Genomic DNA, 23424 nt, shown 5'->3' on the forward strand with positions numbered 1-23424 from the left:
AGCTAGTGCAATGAGACTGATACAATGCAGAAAATATGACTTTTCTTTGGTTTAGTAGACAGCTTTTCCTTGCATTTATTCAGCAAATAACTATTGAGCACATAATGTGTGCTAGGAAACTTGGGGAGACAGAGATAAATCACTCAAGGATTCTGTCCTCAAAGACCTTAAGGTTTCACTGGAAGGGAAATAATATTGTACATACATAATAGTGTACATCAACTATACCTCGATAAAAGATAATAAGTTAAAAAAATAAGATTGTGCACATATATGTGAAATAAACCATGGTGTTGCATGTAATTAGATACATGGTATAAATGACCATCAGCATTGTCAGAACAGGGAATGACTCTCTTCTCCGCTATATGATCAGCACCTAACATAGTATATTAAAATAGGAGGTTTAATACTTATCTTTTTGGATGATTTAATAAGTGAATAATTGAATGTACTAATTTGTATTCCTTCCAAGGTACATCAGTGGGATATTGAAATTTTTTCCTAATCTGACTTGTTTTTATTGTTTCCAGGTACCTCAGCCAGCATGGCTGTCTCTTTGCCACCCACCCTGGGACTCAGTTCCACCCCAGACGAAATCCAGCACCCACATATTAAATTTTCAGAATGGAAATTTAAGCTATTCAGGGTGAGATCCTTTGAAAAGGCGCCTGAAAATGCTCAAGCGGAAAAGCAAGATTCCTCCAAGGGGAAATCCTCTCTAGAGCAGTCTCCAGCAGTCCTGGACAAGGCTGGTGGTCAGAAACCAGCTCTGACTCAACCGGCATTGAAGCCCCACCCAAAGTTTCTGAAGAAATCCCATGATGACAGGAAAGCAAGAGACAAAGCCATGCACCAAGCCAACCTGCGACATCTCTGCCGCATCTGCGGGAATCCTTTCAAAGCTGATGGGCACAATAGGAGATACCCAGTCCACGGGCCTGTGGATGGTAAAACCCAAGTCCTTTTACGAAAGAAGGAAAAGAGGGCCACGTCCTGGCCAGACCTCATTGCCAAGGTTTTCCGGATCGATGTGAAGGCCGATGTGGACTCGATTCATCCCACTGAGTTCTGCCATAACTGCTGGAGCTTCATGCACAGGAAGTTTAGCAGTGCCCCGTGTGAGGCTTACTCCCCAAGGAATGCAACCATGGAGTGGTCCTCCCACACAACATCCTGTGACATCTGCCACACTGCCCGTCAGGGACTCAAGAGGAAGGGTCATCAGCCAAGCACGCAGCTCAGCAAAAAACTCAGAACTGTGATTGACCGAGCTCGAGAAGTCCGTCGGCGCAAGAGGAGAGCTCAGGCCAGGATCAGCAACAAGGAACTGATGAAGAAGATCGCCAACTGCAGTAAGATACATCTCAGTACCCAGCTCCTGGCAGTGGACTTCCCGGCGCACTTTGTGAAATCTATCTCCTGCCAGATTTGTGAACACATTCTGGCAGACCCTGTAGAGACCAGCTGTAAGCATGTATTTTGCAGGATCTGCATTCTCAGATGCCTCAAAGTCATGGGAAGCTATTGTCCTTCTTGCCGGTACCCCTGCTTCCCTACTGACCTGGAGAGTCCAGTGAAGTCTTTTCTGAGCATCTTGAATACCCTGATGGTGAAATGTCCAGCCAAAGAGTGCAATGAGGAGGTCAGCTTGGAAAAATATAATCACCATGTCTCAAGCCACAAGGAATCGAAAGAGACTTTCGTGCATATTAATAAAGGGGGCCGGCCCCGCCAGCATCTCCTGTCCCTGACCCGGAGGGCTCAGAAGCACCGTCTGAGGGAGCTCAAGCTGCAAGTCAAGGCTTTCGCTGACAAAGAAGAAGGTGGAGATGTGAAGTCAGTGTGCCTGACCTTGTTCCTGCTGGCTCTGAGGGCAAGGAATGAGCACAGACAAGCCGACGAGCTGGAGGCCATCATGCAGGGACGGGGCTCCGGCCTGCAGCCGGCTGTTTGCTTGGCCATCCGTGTCAACACCTTCCTCAGCTGCAGCCAGTACCACAAGATGTACAGGACTGTGAAGGCCATCACGGGGAGGCAGATTTTCCAGCCTTTGCATGCCCTTCGGACTGCTGAGAAGGCCCTTCTGCCGGGCTACCACCCCTTTGAGTGGCAGCCACCTCTGAAGAACGTGTCTTCCAGCACTGACGTGGGCATTATTGATGGGTTGTCCGGACTGTCCTCCTCTGTGGACGATTACCCGGTGGACACCATTGCCAAGCGCTTCCGCTATGATTCAGCTTTGGTGTCTGCTCTGATGGACATGGAAGAAGACATCCTGGAGGGCATGAGAGACCAAGACTTTGACGACTACCTGAATGGCCCCTTCACTGTAGTGGTGAAGGAGTCTTGTGATGGGATGGGAGACGTGGGCGAGAAGCACGGCAGTGGGCCAGCAGTTCCGGAAAAGGCAGTTCGGTTTTCCTTCACGATCATGAAAATCACCATCGCTCACGGGTCACAGAATGTGAAGGTGTTTGAGGAAGCCAAGCCTAACTCTGAACTGTGTTGCAAGCCCTTGTGCCTCATGCTGGCAGATGAGTCTGACCATGAGACCCTGACGGCCATCCTGAGCCCTCTCATTGCCGAGAGGGAGGCCATGAAGAGCAGCAAATTAATGCTTGAGATGGGAGGCATCCTCCGGACTTTCAAGTTCATCTTTAGGGGCACCGGGTATGATGAGAAACTTGTCCGGGAAGTGGAAGGCCTCGAGGCTTCGGGCTCAGTCTACATTTGTACCCTTTGTGATGCCACCCGCCTGGAAGCCTCTCAAAATCTTGTCTTCCACTCCATCACCAGAAGCCACGTTGATAATCTGGAGCGCTATGAGGTCTGGCGTTCCAACCCATACCATGAGACGGTGGAGGAACTGCGGGACCGGGTGAAGGGGGTCTCGGCCAAACCCTTCATTGAGACGGTCCCTTCCATAGATGCACTCCACTGCGACATCGGCAACGCAGCTGAGTTCTACAAGATTTTCCAGCTGGAGATAGGGGAGGTGTATAAGAACCCCAGTGCCTCCAAAGAGGAGAGGAAAAGATGGCAGGCTGCCTTGGACAAGCACCTCCGGAAGAAGATGAATCTGAAACCAATCATGAGGATGAATGGCAACTTTGCCAGGAAGCTCATGACCAAAGAGACGGTTGAAGCAGTTTGTGAATTAATTCCCTCCGAGGAGAGGCACGAAGCTCTGAGGGAACTAATGGACCTTTATTTGAAGATGAAACCCGTCTGGCGATCATCATGCCCTGCTAAGGAGTGTCCAGAATCCCTCTGCCAGTATAGTTTCAATTCACAGCGTTTTGCTGAGCTCCTCTCCACCAAGTTCAAGTATAGATACGAGGGCAAAATCACCAATTATTTTCACAAAACCCTGGCTCACGTCCCTGAAATTATTGAGAGGGATGGCTCCATTGGGGCCTGGGCAAGCGAGGGAAATGAGTCTGGCAACAAACTGTTCAGGCGCTTCCGGAAAATGAATGCCAGGCAGTCCAAGTACTACGAAATGGAAGATGTCTTGAAACATCACTGGTTGTATACCTCCAAATACCTGCAGAAGTTTATGAATGCTCATAATGCATTGAAAACTTCAGGGTTTACCATAAACTCACAGGGAAGCTTAGGGGACTCATTAAACCTAGAGGACTCTCCAGAACCTCAAGATTCAATGGAATTTTAAGCAGGGCAGCCACTTATGAATTGGTTTTGCAAATAAATTTTCCTCTGGGTGGCATTGTGACCTTCTCCTGGTACCCTTCACTCCTGCGTATGGGACTTCACCACCCAAGCGGTGGTAGGTTGGAGAGGCCACAGATGCTGAACCCATGTCAGGAATGGATAACTGGTGAGCTGATTGCTTGAGCCGTTTAGGGAGTTCAGAAAAGCAACAGGAGAAATCAGTTATTTGAAAGCTCAATAGCTGAGAACAGGAGTAACTGCAGGGGACCAGAGATGAACAAAGATATGTGTATGTGTGACCGAGTGACAGGAAAATCAAAGTCAAGGTTGTCAAAGGACAGCCAGTGAAGGCAGGAAAGGAATTTGACTTGTGGTTTCCATCTACCACCACCTCCCCAGTTATTCTAGTTTATATTGAGATGTGTTTTCTATATCATTTTTGTAGAATTATTTATTTTATAAATTTCACATATTTTGGCTTATTCTACAAGATTCAGGAAAGCTTTTCAGATTTCTCTAATAATAATATCTTACATTTGTATGGCACAATGACCTTGACAATGCTCCTGGTGCATTTTGTCATTTGGTACACTTATGCAGAAATACCCTACATCCAGAATATTTTTGGAAAATCAGTCCTTTTCTGGATTTAAATGATGTCTCTGTTGTAACTCTTGGAGTTTAGGAGATCATCTGGTACCATGGATTTTTCAATTATAAAGTTAGAATAAAACTGTTAGCTGCAGTTGGTTACTAAATCTTGTGATAATACATGTTTACTTAGCGATCAGTAGCCAGGTATGATTTTTATTTTTTACTTTTAATTAATTTAGATTCTCCAAATGCTTTTCCATACAATCTCAAAGCCACAGAGGCTATTAAAATCTGGTTTTGTTTACTGTATGAAAACAGATTCAATGTCTTGCTGAAAATTTCTGCCAGGTTTTCTTCATTTGAAACCTGGGTCAATTTTACTAAATCCAGTTTTCATGGAGTTTTTCCCTTTGCAATGTGTTATTTTTTTCTATTATGATCAGTTTACTTTCAGTATATTAAGATTTTTGTAGCAGGATATCTTTGTACTTTTCTCACCTGCTAAGTTTACATGGAGCCTTCTCGTGGTACAGTGGAAGAGTTAACATTTGTAGAGGGTTGTGGTTTTTTTGGCCACTTTTAGAATATTTCCACATTCATTTTGCCTCATTTTTCCTTACTACAACTCTGTGGGGTAGGCATTGTTATGATTCTCATTTGGTGGAGAGTTAAATGATTTGCCCAAAGTTACAGGGATGGTACATACCTGATCTGGAATTTGAACTCAGTCCTTTTGTCTCCAAATTCCACGTTGTTCCTACCATGAAAATTAACCACTGTTTTTTGTTTTTTTCTTTTTTTAAATAAGGCAGTAATATAATTTGTTTAGAATCTACAACTAATCACTATAGTTTGTAATCTTGGGATTACATTTCTTGGGGGCAGGGATGGGTGGGTTTTAATTCCTTGGTGTGCTTTGGGCCTTTTGCTAGAAGAAAGAATTGCCAAAATTCCCAAGAGCCTCCCAAACCTCTGGTGGCTCCAGTTTTTGGAAACCGTTGTCTGTATCCTTAGAAATTTGGGAATTGCCAATTGCTGGCAGTTTAGAGCAGGCGTGGGATTTTTTATATGCTAGTGAGTCATAATGATATGTTAGTGTTAATTAGTTTCTTTTCTTCCTTTGATTTTGTTGGCCTTAATTGCCACTCTTCATACAGAGTATATCAAAGAGCTTTGTAATTTAGTTGTCAAACGTGCATCAGTGATATTATCCTAAATGGTATGCATTTGGTGCTTTTACAGAGATTGAACCTGGTATTTTTCCATTTAAAAAATACAGCGGTTTTGCTTGCTTTTTATATACAGAATACATAAATTACAAAGACATTTGTAATTTAGTTGTCAAAAAGATATACATATTTTAATTTTATTTTTTCTTGAAAATGTTTAAGTTTTGCATTTTGTAAACAAATGGGCTTTGAAGCCATGACTTTCCTTCATCCCATTTAATCCTTACAGCATGTCTCTGCACTAATAAACAGCTAAATTCATGTAATCATCTTACTCCCTGAAGCATGCTGGCGCTGGTTTGTAGATTTTTTTTTCCCACTTCTACTACATTGATTGGTGGCAATGTAAATACTTTCCAATATTAAATTCAACTTTTCTAGCATTTAGGAACTATTCTGAATGCATGTGAGTAACAGCATGATTTATAGCACAACCCTCCCAAAAATCCCTTAATCAGATCACATTTTGATAAACCCCAGGAACATCTGGCTGCAGGAATTTCAATATGTAGAAATGCTGCCTATGGTTGTTTTTGCCCTCACTGTTGAGATTGTAATATACTAGACCCCGGTTTTATATTCAAGTTTTATTTTTGACAATGCCCACTGTAAATGCAGCCACACACTCTAGGGAAATTCACCACACTGAGTGGAGCTTTTTTTTTTTTTTAAGTATAGACTGAGACTTGAGAAGTGCAATGCATTTTTCTCCCATGAAACCTGATGCTACAAGTTCTCCTGCCAACCCACTGAGGTGCACTGCAGGGACCAGTGATAATGGCTGATGAAAATTGATGAATGGTCAGTATGAGGCGAAAAAGTGCTTTGGGATTAATAAATATGTACCAAGAAGCAAGAGCAGGAGGAAAAGATGTCTTTTCCTTCCAGGTGAACTGAAATTTAGTTTTGCCTCAATTTGTTTTCACAAAATATAGATGATGAAGATTTTTTTGGTTGAGCGTGTGGGTCTCACATTAGATCAAACAGAATTCAAATTACACACAGCTAGGAGGTAGAGTTTGTAAGCACCAGTGGTGGTTGGGAAAAGGAATCATCATTTAGATGCAAGTGATTTTTGATTGCAGATATGTATGTGTCTTTGGTTATTGTATGAGAGGTGGTACTATTCTTTCAATGTCAAGAGGTTTTTTTAATAAGAGAAGGTATTTTGTCCCTATTTTATTTTTTTCATTTAACCATAGTAATCTACATAAATATACCTCATTCGTTTTTGGTGAGATTTTTCTTTTTGTGGAATTGCACTTCACTTTGTTTTCATACAAATAATTGTAAAGTTTGTTTACTGGCTTCCAAGACTCTTCTTCTTCTTCTATTTTTTGTGTTTGCTTTGGGAAAAATTCAGGTACCAGGATGCAATGGTTTTATTTGATGATTTGATGCAAAGGACCTGTATTTTCATGTCAAATGATTTCATTTAAAAGATGTGTTTCAATAATTATTTTTATATTTTAATATTTTCATTCCTTATTAATGTTATGGTTATTGTGAACAGCTTTATGTTTAAGTGTTTGAAATAAAAGTTTAAAATTTGAAAATAGTGAGTATTGTGATTTGTATTCAAATAATAATATTGAGTGCAACATTTAAAAAAATGAAGTAACTTTTTTTTTTTTGAGGGAAATACGAAATAAATTTGGTGATCTTATAATAAAAAGCAACAGAATGGTGACAATGAGTATAATTTATACTACTATAGGAGAGACAATTTGGTTCCAGATACTTAAGGTAAATGTAGGATGTGAAAATGAGTCGTATTTAAACTCCTTTGAGAGTCTGATAAAAATATGACTCTGTTCCCCAGAAAATTCACACATTCATATACCAACATTTTGGTCAGAGTAGTTGACTTGTCCAGGGCCACACAGATAATGGTAGAAGTGAGCTAGAGCCCAGGTTCTTTTGACCAGTTCTTTTCCTAGTGATAACAACAAAAGCAGCAGTAACAACAACAGTAATGATAGCTACCACTGACCAAACAGTGTGGTGGACACTTTGCATATGGTTTTCTCATTGGATCCTTTTGGAGTCAGTACCACTATTTTCTTCATGTTATACACGTGGTCCCTGAAACTTATCTCAGCCAGAAAATGGCAGAACCACATCTTGGCAATCTTCCCCCTAGTTCTGTCCATCTTACCTTCATACTAGTCTGTCATCTCCACATCATCCGTGAAATTTCAAGTAACTTAGTGCCACTTTCTGGAGACTTCCAAGCTCCCTCCAACTCAGAACACAGATTTAGCCTGGCTGCTTCCATGCAACCATACCAGTTTTTTTTAATATCGAAATATGTTTGTACTTGTAGGTAGGTAGCCTGTTCCCCAAAGGCCCTGTTCCTGCAGCCCCCCCTCCCCCCGTCCCCCAGGAACTCAGATTCAGCAACTAACAAGTTAACTTTTGGCACAGCAGGGAGCCTTAAGGACCTGCTCCAGCACCCTCTTCTTTCACTGATTTTTTTAAAAAAACTCCTACTATCCTTGCCTTGTACTATTTTTTCCCAGCTTTACTGAGGTATTATTGACAAATAAAATTGTATATATTTAAAGTGATGATTTGATATAAATATACATTGTAAAATACTTTTCACAATCAAGTTAATTAGCTCATCCAGTGCCTCACACAGTTACCTCTTGTGCGTGCGGTGAGAACACTTAGGATCTACGCTTTTAACAAATTTTAAGTGTACAAGGCAGTACAGTGTCACTAATATAGTCACCAAGCTGCACATTAGATCCTCAGAACTTACTCGTAACTGAAAGTTTGTACCCTTTGACCAAGTATTTGAACATTACCCCCTGCATTTGAGAATGAAGCATCTCCTCACGCTTTAAGGTCCAGCTAATTTCTATATCATTCCCAATACCCCTTGTAACTACTTCAGCCTATTTTTAAAACAAATATTTATAGGATGTCTTCTACGAGCAGGCAACGTGTGCTTGGCACACGCCGGAGATATAGTGGTGAACACAGATGGTTTCTGCTCACAAAGAACTGTGTGGAGGTAGACATTGAATCAACTATAAGCCTAGCAAATGCATGACTCCACAGTCTAGTATGTGTTATGAAGGAAAAGTACTAGGTACAATCAAAGTACAGTAAGACAATGGAATTTAAACTGGGGAATCAGAGAAGTGTCTAGGAAGAAGGAACCTTTAATGGAGGCTGGTAGGATGAGTGGGGTGAGGGCAGGTGAGAGGTGATAGACCTGGGCCAACTTAGCCTATGGGAAGACTGAGGTGGGAGAGTGATTGGAGATGTTTTAGGAACTGAAGGAAGGTCTGTGTGGTAGAAGCAGATAGAGAGGAAGAGGGTGCTGCATGAGTCTAGAGAATCAGGCAGATGCCTCATCATGTAGGACTCTGCGGTTTGGTAAAGACTTTGGATCCTACCCCAAGTGCAAATGGAAACCATTGAGGAGTTTGAGGCAGGTAACTGTTGCCATCCATGCCATGCCAGGAGAGGGACACAAGTGAAATGCTTTTGGAAGGTATTAAATGTGAAAGGATTTCCAAGATTGAGAAGGTTATGCATATACATTTAAATGATGGAGTCGCTATTTCAAACATTTTTGACATCGGTTACACACTGCCTGCTAATTCATATGTCTCACTCCCTTAGTTAGGTGACTGTGTCCAACCCTAGGCTGGAGAAGATGCAGGGAGATTCTGCAGTATCCTCAACTTGACAGCCTCACCTGTTCATAAAGTTAGCATTTCTTCCCCTGACATTTTTCCTTCTTTCTCACGGAAATTTCCTTTCCTTCTTGGCTTTCAGAATGAGGTATTAGTTCTCTTAGGAATAAGTGGGCTATATTAGATGTTTCCTGACAGAATTAGGTTTGGGAAATGGTAAATTCCAAGACAAAAAGCGATATTCTATACTGGAATGGAATTTGGTGGCATATAAATAATTTGGAATTCTTGGCACTGTGGATTAGAATGACTGCCTGTTCTATCTAAATATACCATGATATCCATTCTAATCTTGTGTGAACTCTTTTCACTAGAAAAGAGAATAATTTTAACCCAAGACCTCACCTCATCTCTTTCTGTGAATTTCACCATACTTTTTGTTCCCAAGTTCTATGAGATGGGACAGTTTGATTGATCAAGATATTTAGAACACAGACTTATTTCCATATCTCATCCTTCATTTATTAAAGACTGGAAAGATAGAAAGACAACTGCAGAAGTGAGTACATTTCAGTTCATATTCAGTGAGCTTAATTCAAGAAACATTTTCAGAGCAACTATAATGTAACAGAAACCATGCTTGGTACTAAGGATATAAAGTTGCTTTCCAGGAGCCCACTGCCAAATAGAGAAGGCAGGCATATAAATGTCATGTAAGTGGATAAATGCTATGAAGACAAACAGTGGGGAAAGAGGGATGGCTTGGCCACAAACGTGCGTGTTTTGCTCTGTTTGGGCTGAAGTCTTCACCGAGAACCTCAAGATTGAATCAAATCTTGAAGGATGGTAATCATTCACCAGGGGAAAGTGTTTTCTAGATGGAAGAAGTTCAGCTTTGATGAGGAATCATGTACAAAATGGGTAAGGGGAGAGGAGGGATGAGCCTAGAGAATCATCCCATATAATACTGAGGCATTTGGATCTTTTTTCCTCATGGGAGATGGGGGATCACAGGAAAGTTTTCACTTATGTGATGTCATTTTGGGATGATTTCTGTGGTCTCAGAACAGTCAGATGATTGGAGGGGCCATGGTGGAGGCAGGGAGACCAAGTCAGGAGGTTGTTTAAACAGTCTAAGCACAAGATAATACAGACAGGGGCAATGAGTCTGCAGAGCATGGAGCTTTGTTTCTACTTTAACAGGACTCTGTTAGTACCCTTCATTATTACTTCAAGGTACTGTGACTTTCATCTGGTTGTTTAAATATATGCTATAGCAGGCATTGGCTTCAAGCTTACCACATCCATTTCCCTTTTCTGGGCACACAGTTAAACTATATTTCCCATTTCCCAGCCCCTTTGCATCTAGGTGGGGACATACAACTAGTTTTTGTTTTTTTGTTTCTTTAATCAGTGGAATGTCAGAGGAAATAATCTATCACTTGCAGTCTGAAACATTTGCACGAGGGTGTGCCTTCTCCATGTTCTTTCTTTTCCTTGTATCTGAAGTCTTCAGGATCCAAGATAAAGATGAAGATGGTAGAGTTGCCAAACAGAAAAAGCCTGATTCCCTGGGACACATCTTGGAGGAATGCCACTCAGATGGATAGCTTAATAAGGGAAACCTGCATTGCAATCTGCTTGAGTGAGAAATAAACTTTGTGACAATTTACTGGTGTTTGGGATTTTTTTGTTACCACAGCCAGTGTCAATTATCCTGACTAATACTTATTTTCTTATTCTCATCTATGGGGTCACTCAGAGGTTTGTTGGTTCCATTTATTCTTACATCTCTTACTTATTCAGTTAGTATAATTTATTCACTCTATTTTACTCTAAATATCTATATCAGTGTTAAGCTAGGCAATGAATAAGTCACTTTGACTGCCCATACTGGAATACAGATGCAACTCACTGAAGAATTTAATTCAATTCATTTCAATGACAATTTAAATGCCTACAATATGCCAGGCATTATGCTAAGTACTAGGTATATAGAAATTACAAAGTATCCTATACCTTGGGTTGAGCTGTGGAGTTGGGAGAACAATAGAAACCCCAGATAAGCTTGGGGAAGTCAGGAGCAGAGCGAAGGTGCACCTCACTTTCCTGACAGAGTGGAAGAAGCAAGTGACTTTCAGAGGCAAATGGTGATGAAGTGGTTTAGCCAGAGAAACTTGGGAAGAGGTTCTGTGACCCAGTAAAGGTGCAGGAGCAGGAAGATGTGCCCAGGAGTGGTACAGAAAATAGACAAGTCCTAGATGGTCTCACAGAGAGAACTGTGGCCACGCTGGGAAAGGAAGGGGCAGAAAGATCTCCTCATCATGTGATCCCAGAAGGGACCTGAAAGTGGGAGAGAGAGAGAGAGAGAGAGAGAGAGGGAGAGAGGGAGAGAAGGAGAGAGGGAGGGAGAGAACGAGCCAGAGAGAGAGAGAGCATTCTAGACCTTATAATACCTTGTGGTTAAGGCTGAGGTGCAACCCAGGAGTCATCTTCCAAGCTAACCTCAGGCCAGGTGGGAGTGTGGATGTTGAGAAGCAGCTAGTGAGGCGGGTCAATGACCCTAAGTACCAGATACTTCACCCTCACTCGTTCTTACTCCTGACACCTCAGCATTATATTTCTTCTGGAACTTGGAGAAAAAGTTGGGTGAACACAGAGAACTCTAAATTTATTAAAACTAAATTTCCAACGCACAGGAAAAGGGATGCATAATGTAATGTGAGTTGATGTATAGAAAAATACAGTTTTATTTCTTGTAACTCTGAGTCTATCAGCAGAGATTTGTAAGCATTACAGCTATTAAGGAGGTGATGGGGTTCGGAGGAGGCTTCCTGGAGGAGGAGCAGGTGTCTGAACTGGGATGTAAAGAGTGGATAGGAGTGGGCCAGATGGACTAGGGTATTGGCAGGTGCTATAAAGTGCAGGAGAGCAAGTGTGCTCTGCAGAAGGAATGGGTTGCCCCAAGGCCCTGAGTACCTGTGAAACGACTAGGGCTGCTCACCAGAAATGTTATCAGTTCAGCATTTTTGGAAACTGAGCACAAAGTGTGAAGAGAGTAGTAAAACAGAGAGGTAAGCAGTAGGGGACAGGTCAACATGATAGGAATGAAATTGTATGTGATTTTATTGTACTGATGAAAAACTGGAGGCCCCTGCCCTGCCCACCCCTCCATGCTTATGCCACTCCATGCTCCCCTTGTTTACTGTGTGTTCCCCAGACTGGTGTTCTTTCAGTTCCTCTAACGTGACAAGCTTCATCTCACCCTTTAGACTAACTACTCCTTTTCCACTATGCTTTCCCTGCTCCTAACACATTGAACTCATTTGTACTTGTAGATGAGTAGAGTCCCTTAAAATAGTCACTCTGGAAAGCCATATACTTATTTATTGATATTATTCTTGTGTAAAGCGTTTTGGGACTTACCTTTAGGACCTATTTGTGAGGTATATCAGAAAACCCATTTTGTTATCTCAGACTTCATTTTTGGGCCTAAAGTGCCAATAATACTGAGAGTTACACCCTACTAGACTTTGGACATTTGTCTGTTTCCAGAAACCAAATCCATCTCTAACTATTGAGTATCTTCAAAGGAATGAAACATAGGCTCTGATGGTGATTGAAAAGTGAGTCCTAGAAATGTTTTCGGCAAAAGCATTATATCATTGGGATAAGTGAATACTCTTCTAATGTGGTTCATTTGAAAGTTTGCATGTGCTTAGTAGAAAAGAAACCTTATTATCTTAAAATCACATCTGGTGGACTCATTGGTGAGATGACTTAAAAGACCTATTTTTACAAAAATTTATGGTAAGTAAAACCAAAGTACTTGCTCTTGACACACACACACACACACACACACACAAACAGCTATGCTAATGAGATCTGAGCTTGACTGTAGAACCCAGTGAGTTTATAATTGAATCACTCAGATTACCATATGTTGATCTCACTGATTACAAAACAAATATGGGTAATTATTTTTTAGCCACTTGGTCACTGAAGACAAGTCAAGATAAGAGAACGTATATAGTACTTGAGGGAATAACCCTTTTGAACCCTGTGGAGGATATCTCAGTTCCAACTTGTGCTACTTTCTACTAACAGATAAAAAATAAAACAGAGAGCTCCTGAGAAAATTAAACAGTATCATTTTGCCTGCAACTAGGTAACTACAAATGTTAATAATTGAAATAAATCAATATAGACAGAAGACATTTTCATATTTTATTAGTTTTATATAGGTGATGGAAACAACAAAAATCAAAACAATGGTACAGCAAATTATTCAAAAGGTATATTCTTCAAGCAACATTACTGAAACAAAGTGAACATGATTTAATTTTTTCAAATTAATTTCAGTATCTGAAACATGGAACTATTAGCAGAAGAACTTTTGTTCCAGGATTTCATCTCCTGTATGGTTCATATTTCCCCTAAATTTGGCAATAAGAACTTATACACTGTGGACTCTTAGTGAAAACTGATGAATAAGAGGCTATGGTTTAAGCTCTTAGGCTAAAGTGAAATGCTTTTCCAGAAAAATATTCCAGGAGGGAAGACATTTGTATCTAAGGTCATCTAATTATCAATTGATATTGTGAAGCCTCAAAATTAACAGTCCTTTTAATTTCAATTCTAGCAAGTAACTAATTGAACCTTAGCAAGCTCACTGATTTTATAACTTTCGTTGGCAGCAAACTCCACATATTAACTAGACTCATAAACACACGTACATTTCTTTTTTTCTCTTTTAAAATCATCTACCTGTTAACTTTATCAAATTCTCTAAACTTTTATTATTTGGGTAAGTAATCAATATTACTTGGGGAAATAACCTCTCCATGAGATTTATTTGGTGGTTCTTTCTTAGTGCCCTGTTTCAGAGAGCTAAGAAGCAGTGGACTGCAGTTTTCATTCAATCTCTCAAAGAATTGGTTCAAGTGCCTAGCTTTGGTTCATCATCTGTGGACCATATGATGGGGAGGGGGAAATCCTTTGAAGAAAGTGCATGTGGATAGTTTGATAAAATGTAACAAACGATGTAGATTCTTTTTCTCTTCCTTCATGTCAATGGAGATTATTTATTTCTTCCTATCTATCTATCTATCTATCTATCTATCTATCTATCTATCTACCTACCTACCTAGCTCCTCATAGCGTTTTCTGTACATGGGCATAGTCAAGTGGCCATCTTAGAGGTGTACAAAGAACATTTGTGTGGGATACAGGTGATTCAGTTTTAGTTTTTGGTCAACTACCAAATTGCTATAGTTCACAAAATAATTCATTTAATTTCTTTGAGTGTTAGTTTCTTTACTGGTTAAATTTGTTTTAACTGCTCTATGGATTATTTGTTATCAAAAGTCCTATAAGGGATATAAGCATACCTCGATTATTATTACTGCTTCTGTGTTTAAGATTCCTTGAATAAAAAATTCAGATAAATTCTCATTAAGATAACTGAGTAAAATATTTTCAAAATATAGGTTATAGGTCCTGTATAGGTCTAAATACAATGACTGTAGTTAGAATTGTATTATAAGCACTTTTCCCTGGCACTTCATTCGTATAACTAAAAGAAAACATTAGACATTTTCAGTAAACAAAAATAGGGACATAAATTTTATCATTGTTATGATTCTTTAAAATAGGTTTAAAAATTTGATGCACTTGAATCTGAAAGGCTCTTGTTGAACTAATCAAACAACCTTCTAAGAAAGGATTTCTTGGCAGGAGTAATAATTTTCCCAGAACCCTTTTTGTGGAGGGATTTCAGTGGAGGCTTTTTTAAGGGTAGAACTCTTTTGGGGGTTTGCAGTGCTCTTGCTATCTCCACATGCTCATTGCAATAATATTTGTTGCTTCCTTCTGACAGATGGATGAGTGTGCTTTCTGCCAGATCCATACACTGGGCATGGACCCAATGCCCATCTCCATGAGAGCAGTAAATCATGGCAGGTTTGTTGAGCTCAGTTGAATAAAATGGTACCCAAGTGTTGATATCCACATCACAAGTAGGGCAGCATGTAATCCAATAGCCCGTTTCAGACTCATCTTCTTCATCATCTTCATTATAGGTGTCAAATTCATCATCACCATCAAAACTATTTGCTTCTGCACTGAAACAAAATTCTTCTGAGTCTTCAAAGGGAGTGGAGTCCCCTGGGTCTTCTGTTGATGTCTGACTATTTGTGAATGTTTTCTGATCTTCATTCACATCGTCTTCAGCACATTTCAACATATAGAAATAGAATGCTTCTGAAACAACCTGTTTATTGTCTCCTGGTATGCCGAGGAAAATAGTTCCATTTCCCATGTTGCTTCCAAACCATATCTTGCTGTGCTTAATATCTGGGGTCCAATCTGGGGTTTCCATCTCACGAATTTCCATCTTGTTGTCCTCGAAAGAGATGATGTTGCAGACCATTCTTTTTTGATTTTCAAGCTGATAGCCACCAATGATAACAAATTCATCATTGCTTATTTGAGTCAGGATTGCACTGGAGACAGAGATTCCTCCTGGCATGACTGTGCAATTCACAGCTGGGCTACCCAGAGGGAGATCAACCCTTATTCTGTATAGATTGGCAGGGCGGATGTTATTGGCAAGTGAATGGCCTCCTAAAATATAAACGGTATCATTTCTGGCAATGGAGACGTGAAAAGATAGCCCATCCTGAAGTTCTGGAAGAATGTATGACGTAGAGCACCCAAATTCAAAATCCACCAAGAAAACATGGGGCAGGCAGTCAGCTACACTGTTCCATTTTTCTGTGGTTCTTTGGGCGGAAGGTATGTATGACCGTCCTCCAAAGAGAACACCCACACTTTTTCCACGACTATACACTACATCAATGGAATGACCATACCTGCCTTCAGGAACATCTCCTACCAAGTCTTTCTCTGTGCAGCGAAAAGTAACTTTTTTGTTGTTCTTGCAAACAACAGACATGATATAAATCTTATCTGAAAGCTCGTTGTTTGGTGTTTTCCCTCCATGGATGATGTACCGATGATTTTCAGACTCTAAGTTGCCTTTGAATGTGCAAGTGGCTGGATAACGAAGAGGAGGAAGGTAGCAGGAATCCTTAGAGAAAACTGCAGGCTTCAGTTTGAGATGGTTATGCTTTACATCAAAATGGAAAACTCCAGTGGGGCAGGACCTTTTGGGCCAGCCTTTTTGGCCAAAGAAGAAAACTTGCCCATCAAAATTCATTAATGAGAAGCCTGGTTGAATTAAGGCTATGTTATTACCGACTGTTACCATTTGTAGTGACATATTTTCTGATGGTGGATAGATCTTTTACCTGAAAGAATTACAAAATTTTTTTGGCCTTACTACATCCCTTCATATAAAATCACTGTGTTTAGATCCCCTCACACGTAAGAAGCATGTTTGAAAAAGAGCTGTCCCACAAGCTCGTAGTGGCCTGAATTCGCAAAATAGCAAAAATTCAGGCAGCTAGGTAAGCAAAGAGAAACAGAACCTTCCAGCTTAATACCATTCAAGAAGCTGGGACCTATTTTAGACATGGACTAGCGTCCCTTAGACTTCTGGGAATTGTAGTCCTTTTCCCTTAAAGATTCACCGCTTGTCAGCAGAAAGAACTACATTTCCCAGGAATCCGTTCTCTATGGGATGTGTGGCTACGATAGTTTGTCTCTGTGGCTCCGCGAGAGGAGTCTGTCTGAATAAAGACGCCAATAATGCGAAGTGACTAGATGGGAGCCGAGACGTAAAACTAGGGAAGAAGAGGTGAGAATGGCTGACTCAGACCAAATATCCGGGTTACGGGAACGCTGCGGCACCGGGAGCTGCGTCTGGCTACCCCCGCCCGGGTGTTGTTGGAGCCTCTCCTGGGGACTCTTATTAACAAGTGACCCAGTAGGAAGCAGGGCTGCTTGTGGCCAGAGCGGGGTTGCCTGGAAACCGCAGCCCGAAGAGACTCCCGGCCCAGGTGTCCTCACGGACTTCTTTGGAGCTTTGGAGCTCGACTCAAAATTGCACCCCCGGGTCTCCTTAGGTTAATGGGGCGGGGGCTTGACGGGGGCACAGAGAATAAAAAGCTATGACTATTTTGCGGAACCGAAAGGTTAGTCTCTGAATACCTGGAGTGCAGGGGAGAATTTACCTGATAATGGTTTTTTACCACTCCTGTATTTAGTCATGGAAATACAGTAATGAGACTTTAGCGGATACCACGCCAAAGGCCATTTGTTTTCTCAGCTGCTCTTGCTCCGGTTTTTAGAGTTCTTTTAGGGATGCAGAGAAGTTTCCTAAACACCTCTCCTTCTCCCTTCCTCCCCCCGCCCCCACTCCTCCCTCTTTTTGGATAAGAAAATAGAGTTAGTGGCTGTTATTTCAGATCTCTCTTTCCAGCCCCAGAACCTTGGAAGTAATTAGTAATTCTGTTGTAAGCAGGCATTAAGCAAAGAGGTACCAGAATTATTCAGAATGTAATATTTGTATGATTTTTAAAAACAGGTATTTTACTAGATGGAGTAAGCTTGATAAATTTTAATTTTTAGAAAAATTATTACTTACCTTGGAGAGATGTCAGGAGCCTTAATGGGAAATGCACGCCCTGTTTGCAGAGTGAGGTCCTAGGCACTAAAGATTAAAGGAAACAAAATAGCACAGATTCCTTGACTTTTAAGAATAAATTGTTAATATGCTTCAAAAACAGTATAAAACAGTGTCTAAGAGTATGGACTCTGAAGGCTGACTGGATTCAAATCCTGGCTCTGTCACTTACTGTGTGACCTTGGGCAAGTAATTTAACCGGTTTGTGTCTCGGTTTCCTCATTTGTAAAATGAAATAATAATTTTACCTACCTAACAGGTTGATGTAAGTTGTGATTAGTAAGTTAATACATGCAAAGCACTTAGGACAGGGCTTTGTACGCTGTAGGTCATAGCTGTGACGATTATGCTTGAACATATAAAAAGTAAGGTTGTTAATGCACAGTTACCTGCCAGTTGTGGCAGATGATGTTTATGATGTTGGAGATGATTAGAAGGGCTTTAGGATCTGGGAATCTGGTTAGTGGGTGTAGACTGATAATTTTTTAGACTAGTGAGAATTGGATAAACATATACAACAGAGGAGTTGCTGGTGGGTTCAGTTTAAATAACAGGAAATATTTCATTCTTCTTGTTACCCTTTCTCTAACCCCTCATTAAATATGCAGACTCTGAAGTTGGAATGTCTGAGTCCAAATTTGGGCTCTAAAAGTTATTTGCTGTGTAGCTATCTTTTTTTGTCTCTTTTCTTTTTTTATCTGCAAAATGGGGATAATATTAGTACCTATTCATTGAGTTATTTTTGAGAATAAATGGGATGACACATGTAAATCACATAGCACATATGTGATCATATGTGCTGGCACATAATAAGTATTGAATAAATGTTAATTGATGCTGTAATTTATTTTTATTCCTCCTGCAAAGGTTCTTTGGACCTTGTGGAGTTTATGGTCAGTCTAATGAGATCTTGGTGGGGCTGTTTGCCTTGAAGATCAGGTGTAATTAATTGCTAATTATTCTCTTCTACTTATGTTTAGCTTACTTGGGAGACTCCTCAAGGTGTGATATTTTAATAATCATCTTGTGGGTTATTAAACCAAGTGAGGAACTGGTGAATGAGAAGGATTATTACTAAGGTTATGAAAGCAATCCTTTTTCTTCCTCAGACCATGGTGGTTTGTAGGTTCAGCAACTTGCCTTGCTTATGAAATAACCTGGGCAAGTGTTTTATTTACTCGTGGCCTATCCAGGTATACATGAGAGAAGGCATCTGTGCAGCTAAGAAAATGCTCTCCATAGGAACTGAAAGGAAATATTGTTGGCGCTCAGTTTAGTAAAGGAAAACCATATGTGATTACACTCAGCATGATGTGTGATGATTTTTAGAGAGTTGCTCACTTTTGGGCTGAGGGAGCACCAAAGCCTGCTTGTTGTAAACACCTGTGAAGACCATTATTGGGATAGAAAGCAAGCTCTACAGAGGTAATGGGTCCCAGATCCCAAGGGGTGACCATACAACAAGAACATTTGCTTTTAAATGGAAAATTAAGAAGTTTTCATTGTAACCTATTGGCTTCATTTTAAAGTTCATAGGGATTTTGGCTTCTCATAAGTGAAAACACGGTTATTGTAGATTAAACAGAAATATTTTCTTGGGCAAGACATAAGGAATACTACCCCTTTTTGTAGCTTATTTTGGGTCCCCAAAGATTTCTGACCTGTTCTCCCTTTGGTGCCCTGCTATTTGGCTCACCTCATAATTTCAGGGCCCTAAAAATAGTGGTAAAGTTGATTACTGTTAAGATGAATTACCTCTTCATGTAACACAGTTCAAGAATCTGTGTATTTAATTTTTAGATTATTCATTTTAAACTATGGCCAGATGACTTATGTATTTAAAGAATGAACAAGAACATTGAAAGTGTTTTCACATTATTCCATACTTGTTTCGTTTTTGCAATTTTGCTTTGCTAACTTAAATATGTCTTCACAGGAATAGACTATAGTATATTTTCCACAGTTTTACTATGACTCTATTCATCACATCTTGGTTTTTAAATGAGTTTTTAAAAGGTGACACTAGAACTAAAATAATCTACTGAAGTGGTTTTCTTTAAATAGACCAGATAAACACAGGCAGATTTTGAAAAAAATGACACTGTTCTTTGACTGAAAGAAGTTTCAAAGTCAACACATTAAAGATTCTTTTTAAAGGTCAGAAGTATAGGACCAATAAATTTATACAAGTCTCCCAACCCCATGCTAACATTCCTCAGCAGGGAGATTTTCATTTATTCACTGTGAAGCTAGGGCATAGTTGAGAATCAAAAGAGGGCTAATGGTGTAAGGTCTGGGTTTGTAGTTTCCTGTGTCTGAACTGACACTTTTTTCCTTCCAAAGAAAGCTACTGTACTCGGAAGCATTAAATCTTGCTGATCAGTGTTGCCCGTTTTCCTGATTGCTCCAAAATAGCAGGTAACCTCATGTAACTGCAGTCGTTTAGTGTTCGAATTAACACTATCTTGCACGGTTTATCAGGTTTGAGGTATACGTTGTTTGATTTTTTTGCTGGCAGTAAAACCAGGATTAGGTCTTCCTTCTGACACTTATGCCAGAGAAGCATTTATGCATTAAGATTAAAATTTCAACACTGATACCACAGGAATAAAATCCTTGCAGCAGCCTGAGACCAGAAAGCCCCTCTCTTTCCAAATTCTACATCATCCCTTCCCCATCTAGACACCCAATCCACCTGGAACTAACATACTGCTGAAGGGGGGCACCTTTCCCTTAAAGTTGACAAACGTAGGCTCCCGTATCTTAGCTCTGGTAGAAATGAAGTTATTGGACCTACCTGAAGGCCAGGGGCACTGCTCACCCCTCTCTGAATCTTTGCCGCTAAACCAGGTGTTAAATGTCAGCACTTGGGGAAGAGTCACTGACTGCTCTCTCTGACCGTGGCCTGCAGAAGGATGACGGTAAAGAGAGTATGTATGTGTGCCTACAGATGTTCCAGTGAACACTGATCTAACGGGAGTAACTGACTGTGACCTTTTTTTTTTCTTTAGACAGTTAAGGGAGATATCCAACTAGGGTGTACCCTCAAGATTTAACTGTTTCCTTACTGGTGAACAGTGGAAACAATCTACTATTAACTGTAAAGACCAAAAAAAAAAAAACCAAAAAACTGGTAAAATCCTGATTTATTAAAAACGTTTTAGAATGTTTAATATGTTTATTAAATGTTTATTATTTAAACATTTAATAAACATTAATAATATAATGTTTATATAATTAAACATTAATAATAATGTTTATTATTTAAACATTAATATTTAATGTTTAAATAATTAACATGATTTAAAAAATACTATCATGATTCAAATGGGAAATTACTTTTCCTAAAGCAGAGACTACTAATACTAATGTCAGTTATTTTGACCGTGAATTGCTCCTCAATGGTCTCATTTTCTTTAATGCAAGGCTTAGAAGGAGTTCTGATTATGGGAGGCCTACCACCAACTTTGTATCAGGGAACTGCTGTGTAATATTGTATAGTGGAATGATTAAGAAAATGGGCTTTAGAGTCAAGCTGACCTGGTTTTCTCTGCCAGCTTTGCCATTTTCCAGGTGGAGTCATCTTAATCCTTAAGCCTCTTTTTTCCCCATCTCTGAAATGGGGATAGAAATATTTACATCAAAAGATTGTTGCAAAAAGACTAAATGAGATAATGTCTTTGAAGTGCTCAGCCCAGGAAAATATTCCACCGTGGTCTTAAAAACTATGATAGTAGCCTCCCCATTCCCACTCCAAAGTTTCATAATCAAAGGAAGAATAAACCGAAGGGTTGAGAACAGATGAAAAAGCTGACTTAATTTTTTAAAATAGACCTAAGTTTTTAGAGCAGTTTTAGGTTCGCAGTAAAATGGTGTGGAAGGTACAGAGAGTTCCCGTATACCTCGTGCCCCCCGCTCACTCATAGCCTCCCTCATTACCAACATCTCCCACCAGAGGTACATTTGTTACAATCGATGAACCTACATTGACACATTATTATCACTCAAAGTTACATTAACATTCACTCTTGGTGATGTACATTCGATGGGTTTGGACAAGTGTATAATGGCACGTATCTACTATTATAGTATCATGCAGAATAATTTCACTGCCCTAAAAATTTTCTGTGCTCCACCTGTTTGTTGCTCCCTCCCCTCAATCCATGGTAACCACTGATCTTTTTACTGTTTCCATAGTTTTGCATACTCCAGAATGTCATATAGTTTTCAGATTGGCTTCTTTCACTTAGTAATATACATTTAAGTTTCCTCCTAGTCTTTTTATGACTTGATAGCTCATTTCTTTTTAGCTCTGAATAATATTCCATTGTCTGGATATTCCACAGTTTATCTATTGTATTTTCCTACTGAAGGACATCTTGGTTGCTTTCAGGTTTTGGCAATTATGAATAAAGCTGCTGCAAACATCCATGTGCAGGTTTTTGTGTGGACATAAGTTTTCAACTCCTTTGGGTAAATACCAAGGAGCACTATTGATAATTCATATGGTAAGAGTATGTTTAGTTGTGTTAGAAACCGCCAAACTGTCTTCCAAAGTGGCCGTGTGATTTTGCATAACCACCACTGATGAATGAGAGTTCATGTTGTTGTACATCCTAGCCAGCAGTTGGTGTTGTCAGTGTTCTGGATTTTGGCCATTCTAATAGGTGTGTAGTAGTTATCTTGTTTTAATTTTCATTTTCCTAATGACATATGATGTGGAGCATCTTTTCATTTGCTTATTTGTCATCTCTATGTCTTCTTTAGTGAGGTGTCTAGTAAGGCGTTTGGTCCATTTTTTAATCAAGTTGTTTGTCTTCTTATTATTGTATTTTAAGAGTTCTATGTATATTTTGGATAACGGTTCTTTACCAGATGTGTCTTTTGCAAGTATTCTCTCCTATCCTGTGGCTTTTCTTTTCATTCTCTTGTCAGTGTCTTTTGTTATTTTATTTTTTTATAGTTTTATTTATTTATTTATTCGGCCGCGTTGGGTCTTCATTGCTGAGCACGGGCTTTCTCTAGTTGCGGTGAGCGGGGGCTACTGTTTGTTGTAGCAGGCTTCTCTTTGTGGTGGTTTCTCTTGTTGTGGAGCACGGGCTCTAGGTGCGCAGGCTTCAGCAGTTGCAGCACACAGGCTCAGTAGTTGCAGCATGCGGGCCCTAGAGCACACGGGCTTCAGTAGTTGTGGCACGTGGGCTTCAGTAGTTGTGGCTCATGGGCTGTAGAGCACAGGCTCAGGAGTTGTGGTGCACAGGCTTAGTTGCTCTGTCGCATGTGGGATCTTCCCGGACCAGGGATCGAACCCGTGTCCCCTGAATTGGCAGGCAGATTCTTAACCACTGTGCCACCAGGGAAGTCCTGATTAGTGTCTTTTGGAGAGCATAAGTTTTTAATTTTGATGAAGTTCAGCTTATCAGTTATTTCCTTCATGGATCGCGCCTTTATTGTTATGTCTAAAAACTCATTGCCATACCCAAGGTGATCTAGGTTTTCTTCTATGTTATCTTCTAGGAGTTTTATAATTTTTGTTGTTAACACTTAGGTCTGTGATCCACTCTGAGTTAATTCTTGTGAAGGGTATAAAGTCTGTGTCTAGATTCCTGTTTTTGCATGTGGATGTCCAGTTGTTCCAGAACCCTTTGTTGAAAAGACTTTGTTCCATTGTATTGCCTTTGCTCCT

General features: G+C 40.1%; 3 protein-coding genes across 6 annotated transcripts in view; 2 read left to right on the forward strand and 1 right to left on the reverse strand.

The window, feature by feature from the left end:
- Nucleotides 1-547: 547 nt before the first annotated feature.
- On the forward strand, nt 548-3679 carry RAG1 (recombination activating 1). Its single transcript, XM_068556408.1, has one exon. It carries the CDS (start codon nt 548-550, stop codon nt 3677-3679), a length of 3132 nt encoding a protein of 1043 aa, XP_068412509.1.
- An 11173-nt stretch (nt 3680-14852) lies between these two features.
- On the reverse strand, nt 14853-16436 carry RAG2 (recombination activating 2). The gene has a single exon (XM_068556451.1). The coding sequence runs from the start codon at nt 16434-16436 to the stop codon at nt 14853-14855; it is 1584 nt and encodes a 527-aa protein (XP_068412552.1).
- A 355-nt stretch (nt 16437-16791) lies between these two features.
- The window catches only part of IFTAP (intraflagellar transport associated protein), a 57697-nt gene continuing 51064 nt past the window's right edge, over nt 16792-23424 (forward strand). For 2 of the 4 annotated variants that reach the window (XM_068555209.1, XM_068555212.1), the window contains exon 1: nt 16792-16913. The gene's annotated coding sequence lies outside the window, so the exon portion shown is untranslated. Of the gene's footprint in view, nt 16914-17232; nt 17251-20142; nt 20160-23424 lie in introns of those variants that run through there. The other 2 variants (XM_068555211.1, XM_068555210.1) reach the window with 2 other exon arrangements.

The sequence above is a fragment of the Eschrichtius robustus genome, chromosome 11 (genome assembly GCF_028021215.1).
Source record: "Eschrichtius robustus isolate mEscRob2 chromosome 11, mEscRob2.pri, whole genome shotgun sequence".
NCBI lineage: Eukaryota > Metazoa > Chordata > Mammalia > Artiodactyla > Eschrichtiidae > Eschrichtius > Eschrichtius robustus.